Source organism: Athene cunicularia (assembly GCF_003259725.1).
Source record: "Athene cunicularia isolate RWA chromosome 4 unlocalized genomic scaffold, athCun1 chr4_part2, whole genome shotgun sequence".
Lineage (NCBI taxonomy): Eukaryota > Metazoa > Chordata > Aves > Strigiformes > Strigidae > Athene > Athene cunicularia.
Genome location: NW_020799099.1, coordinates 18,812,774 through 18,818,389, shown reverse-complemented (window position 1 = coordinate 18,818,389; position 5,616 = coordinate 18,812,774). Strand labels below are relative to the sequence as shown.

Sequence of the window (5,616 nt, the reverse complement as noted above, 5' to 3'; positions counted from 1 at the left end):
AAAAAAAAAAAAAAAAAAAAGGAAATTTTTTAAAAAAATGTACAGAAACAAAAACTCAGTAAAATGCTATGGTGAACTCTAGCACTACAATTTGACTTTTGAGAAAGCTAGTCTTGCAAACTGCTAGGAACAGTGGAAACACCCAACACACACACCACACACACCCTTTTTTTTTTTTTTTTTCACAACAGGGAAACTCTCAAGACATTAAAAGCTTGGTTTCAAGCAAGCTAACAGTGTGAAAAAGCAGCTGGTAATCTAAAGCCTATGAACATTATTCAAATTTTCAGAGATGAGACAATGATCTGACTGTGACAGTTTGTGCCTTGCTCATCTTCCCCAGAGCACAGCAATGAATAATAACCCAGAATAAGGGGAGACCATGCTCAAAAGCTTTAACTGCTCAAAATGGTTTAGTTAGCATTTAATTTTTTTTGTTTGTTTGTTTTAAAGACTTGAAGGCTTGTGACCTGAGAGCACAGAAGATGGAAAAGGAAAAGGCTATCCATCTCCTCTAGTTAACATCGATAAGAGCAGAATTTGGGCAGCGGCAAATGTATGTAATCTCTACAGGAGCCCTGGTTCAGTGGAACATTTCTCAAGCTATCAGCCTGGGAGCCAGGATTAATTGGCTGCGTTGTAGGGTTGTGATGATGTCCCAGGCTCCACAGCATCCCCTTAACGGGGAAGAGGGTTGGGAAAGGTGTAACTTTGGGCTGATGCAACAGCTCCAAATTGCTTCAGTGGCCTTTAGACCAGGTTCTCAATGCCAAGATTTGTTCCTACCTTTCCAAAATGAAAAACACCCTTGTTTTTTTGTAGTGCCATCAATTTGGACAAGAGCACTCTTGGAGAAAGGTACTGCTAGCTGTCAACAGGGGTCACTAATCAGATGTTAATAAACCCACCCACTGTACATCTACAACGGGACGCAGCACGTTCCAGCTCCTACATCTGAGTGCATAACCTGAATGCATATCCAGACTGATGCTAAGAGGAGCGCAACCTCACTCTTTTCTCCTATCATTTCTGCAAGAAAGAAACCTGGGTGCCTGAGTGGGAAGGAAGCTGCAGTGTGCCACAAGATGTAGCTATGCCAAGTAGCCATAGTCATGCTGTGTTACAAGGCCAAGGCACATGAAGATGTAACCTCTAAGCACTTAGATTATAAGTACATTCCAATTCCTCTCCCCTCATATTTTAGAAAAACTAACTTCATCTTTACACATTTTAAAAGTAACCATCCTGACGCAGACTCAAGACCCTTTATATTTGATTACTGAAAGCATTTCTATTTGAGGTACGCTTTGGAGCAGGTAAGAATAAAAGGTAATATGCCAGGAGGACTGAACACCTTGAGAGGAATATAAAGGAACTCCTGCTTTAAGCATGTCATTTAGCTCTCCAAGGGTTGAGAAAAGCCTTGAGAGGATGGACAAGTTGTCAAGAGGCTATTGGCCTCCACATCTGTACATAACTGAGCCTCTAGCAATTTGTTGACAGAGGGATCCCACCAAAACATTAGTGACTTCTGAAGATGCAAGATCCCAAGATGCAAGATCCCAAGATGAATTAGAAAATTACCAAGAAAGCACCAACAGCATAGAGGCTGAAGGCATGAAATGTGGAAGATCCATAGGAGATTTGGTACGTTCTTTACTAACCACAGTGGAAACACCCTTGTCCGCTTCTGCATGATTTACAAAAAATAAAAAGACAAGCATCTTGTGTGTATTATGTGAAGAGGCTGCAAGCACCCATGTTACTTGTCTCAGTAAGCTTTGAAGACAAACTACCCCAAAACCTGGGAGACTGAGTATTAAAACACTGGGGGGTGATCTGACCTTCTCTAAATTTTACTGAGCATAATTTTAAATTACTAAAAGTGTTTCTAAGCTACTGGAGAAATGTGTTGCTGCTGTCTCCAATGCTCAGAAAAGGGACACTGAGCATGAGGGAGACTGCTGTCAGCCTCCTTACAATCCATTCCTCTCTTCAGATTATAAAATACTGCTGTTGCAGCCTGGATGTCTAGGCCACTTTAGAGATCACAAACAGTGGAAAGCCAAAGACTTTGGTCCAGCCTCATATAACAGACAATAAAACTGCTTCTGCCTTAAGAGGTCGGTGCATGGGGTAGCCTGGAGGAAGCTTGACCAGATGACATGCTTTTACTTTCATGAGGTAAACAGAGACATACTCCAAATTTCCTAACACGTATTCTTATTTTTCTAATGTGAATTTACCAACAGAATTTCACTACCATGTCTACCTTGCACTAAAGCATTAACCCCCCCCCGCCCCGACTTTTACAGAACCAAAATTGTTCAGAGCAAATATATCCTACATAAAATTTGCTTATTCACTGTCATCATTTCTGCCCTGTTCATATCACGCAGAGGAGGGAAAATCCTTTTTAAAGAAAGGATTGTATAAAATTGACAGAATTCCTCCCACCTTTGCATGTTGCTTTCTGATAAGCTTTATGGACTGTTGTGCTAAATATGCTCCTTTTGATCCAACTCCACTTTGCTTTTCAGAAGTTGTGAAATTAAACGTTTAACAATGACAGGAAGGCTATTTTTACTAGAAGTAGCAGACAGAGAATAAATAGTACCTCATCACAGACTTTCAGGGCTTGTACTTACTTAACATAGTTTTAAAAACCGTTTTTCTGTGTCACAATTTTATTTTTAATCTCCTTTATTGATTTTTTTTTTCCTAAGAGCAGTAGGCCCAAGAAATAGCATAAACTACACCACAAAAGACATTTTTAGATTTTTACCTATAATCTGAGCAAAAGTTAACTTTTTTTAGGCCAGTTAATCTAGCTTTATCAATTTTTAAACTTCTGATTCATAAAATCCCTTATAGGCATTTGTGGAAGCTTTGGTTATAAGTATTCACACCAGAGGGCCATCAAATACAAGGACAGATAAAAAGCAGATTTGACTTCAAATGTATCTTTTTGCAAATGCGATGATAGATTCTGGCCCTTATTACAGTTTCTCTCACCCTTTCAGATTTTACTAGTTAATTCCACTTTAAAAGCAGGATCTTTCAAACTGAAAAATAATGAAAACAGAAGTTCAATGACCATATGAACGCCACAAAGCTTGATTAAATCTGTGCATTTGAGAATAATTTTTAAAAGATATTCCTGTCTAACTAATATCATCCCTAGGCTTGAATCCCTCATTATTTGACATTCAATAAATGCTGTAAACCCCTAAATCTCTGGGGGCAAAACTAAGACGATTTCTGAGAGATACCCTTGGCCAAACTTACTGCTGGTATATTGCCAGGGAAATCCATCAGGATAGATTTGGTTTGCAAAGGCATTGTTTGCAGAATCTGACAGACATTTCAATACCCTCCCCTTAAAGGCCTCTATAAAAAAAGATGCTTTATTTCAAAGAAGAAAAACAGAACAGAAAACCTTTGTAAATATACCTCTGCTTTTAACTCTCAGATTGAGGAGCTTCATGACACCTAGAAAGAGAGCTGTCACAAAAATACAATGGCAGGAAAGTTTTTCACAGAACACATATAACTCAACTACCAGTTAGTACCTTGTCCTCCAACACACAGTCTTTCAATCACTGAACTGAAAAAAAAAAAAAAAAAAAAAAAAAAAAGGCATCCAGCTACTGACAGCTAAGATTTTTCTCACAAAACACCCCACAGATGTGACAAGTCTATCCAAAAAAGCCAGAGAACTTACCTCCTACCGTGCAAACACAGAGTACAGCTAGGAAAAAGAAGGCAATCCCCAGGATCTTCATGCTTGGTAGTGGTGGTGCTGTCAGCTCTCCCTTACACAGCTGGGCAGGGAGTGCACTCTCACTCTGAGGCAGGCCTTAATTACTCCATGGAAAAAGGTGTGTAGAGACTGTGCCTAGTCACTGCCCATTCCTGCTTATTTTGGGGACTTTGATAAAGAACAGGAGGAAACACAACATACTCCCTCTGGGAGTTCAGTACGGAGGAGATTTATTGTTTCAGTCCTTACAGGAACTCCTTTTCTTTGGCAGTAAACTGTGTTTTTGTTAATACGTTATTTTGTTCTTCTTCGGCCCCGAGGTCAGGATGGTTTTTGAACAGAGGCAGATCTTTCTTTAGAATATGCTATATATCACCAACTTTCATACTGTAGCTGGGGATACTTTAAAAGGGGACATTTATGAGCAGTGAGGAACCCAGGTAGTGGGGGATAATGGGAGCAGGAACAGAGGAGCAAAACAAGCAACAGGAGCCCTCACCTGGCTCTTCTCTGTGTTGTGTAAAGTGGCCTTTGATGAAAATCACAGCTGCTTCAAATTAAAGGCAGAGAGCCTCCCTGAGAGCTGCTATCCTGCAATTGAGAGGATGCAAGATACCACCAGCACAGGGTCAGGAAGCCACTCCAGCAAGGTGCCCCTAGCAGAGAGAGGATCTAGGGTGTTGTAGAGTTTTTTTTTAAACAAAACCTGGACTTTTTTTTTCAAAATTCAAAAGTTGCAACTAACATTGAATGTGCCTGCTGCATTAGTAACAGAAAGGTTTCTTTGTTTTTCTGTATAGATACCTGCTGTGTCATGGGATGGGAATACAGTCCCCAGAGAGAGCTTCTTACCTGGGCTGTCTAATAAGGCAGTACAGAATAACTCTGTTCTCCTCAGGACTCATTGATCTGGGAAACTTGATTATCTGACCTTCTCACAGCCATTTCTCTGACTTCTGTGGAAGAAACCCAAGCAGAGGTCTAGAATTAAAGGCTGTCAAAGCATGATCTTGTAATACTCTTATGCTCTGTGCCTTAACAATTCAAGGCAGCTGATGGCAATTAATCACAAAACTTCAATCACTATGAGAATGTTGTGCAGTATGTTTGCTCATCTCCCTCTCTGTCAACCCTGAGGAAAATTTGGTGGAAAAATTGACCTCACCCATACAGCCTGACTTATTAAATAGTCAACCTTACTTATTGCAGTAATTAAGACTTTTTCTTCATGACTGTTTCTTGCTATAAGAGAAAGTTTTGGAATGGCTTCCCATGCAGGAACTCCCAGGAGCTAAGCCACAGTGCTTCCAACAACAGTACTGTTTTATTCATGGGATAAGGAAACTGGTAGCAGCTCAGCATCGTGTGTGGAATAACTTTTGTTTAGTTAAAATTATCTTTCTACATCTTGAGGCTATGCACATCCTCTGCCTATTGCAGGTGACAGAAGCTGGTGCTCAATAGAAATCTGATGGTAGACAATTTCTGGCACTTCATTTGGACAAACTTAGGTATTTGTATCCATGAGAGATGCAGATATGTAAATTCTCCTTAGCGAGACTATGTTTTCACCATCACTGGAAGGGATCACACAGTAATACAAATTTGACTCAGAGTAGAGGTGGGCCACACAATGACACTTTTGTCAAGTTGATCGAAGCATATGGTGGGGAGTTAGTGCCAGTGCTCTGTTTTTATTCTAGTTTTGTGCCGACGTAGGACCTAAAGTTAGAATGGGCTAGAAATGCAGTAACTGCTACAGCAGAAAGCCTTCAAGCAAAAAGAGAAATCTGAACGCAGAAAGTGAATTCATCCCAGGTTAGTGATGTTTCTGTTATGATAACAGGGAGTCT

At 40.1% G+C, this 5,616-nt stretch overlaps 1 protein-coding gene across 7 annotated transcripts in view; it reads right to left on the bottom strand.

The window, feature by feature from the left end:
- Positions 1 to 3,892, bottom strand: part of EMCN (endomucin) — a 54,153-nt gene extending 50,261 nt beyond the window's left edge. For all 7 annotated transcript variants that reach the window (XR_003398332.1, XM_026848025.1, XM_026848024.1 and 4 more), the window contains exon 1: positions 3,725 to 3,892. Coding sequence is in view for 6 of the 7 variants with exons in the window: in XM_026848025.1 (XP_026703826.1) it covers positions 3,725 to 3,785 (61 nt within the window). In the remaining variant the exon portion in view is untranslated. The remainder of the gene's footprint in view (positions 1 to 3,724) is intronic.
- Positions 3,893 to 5,616: the final 1,724 nt, after the last annotated feature.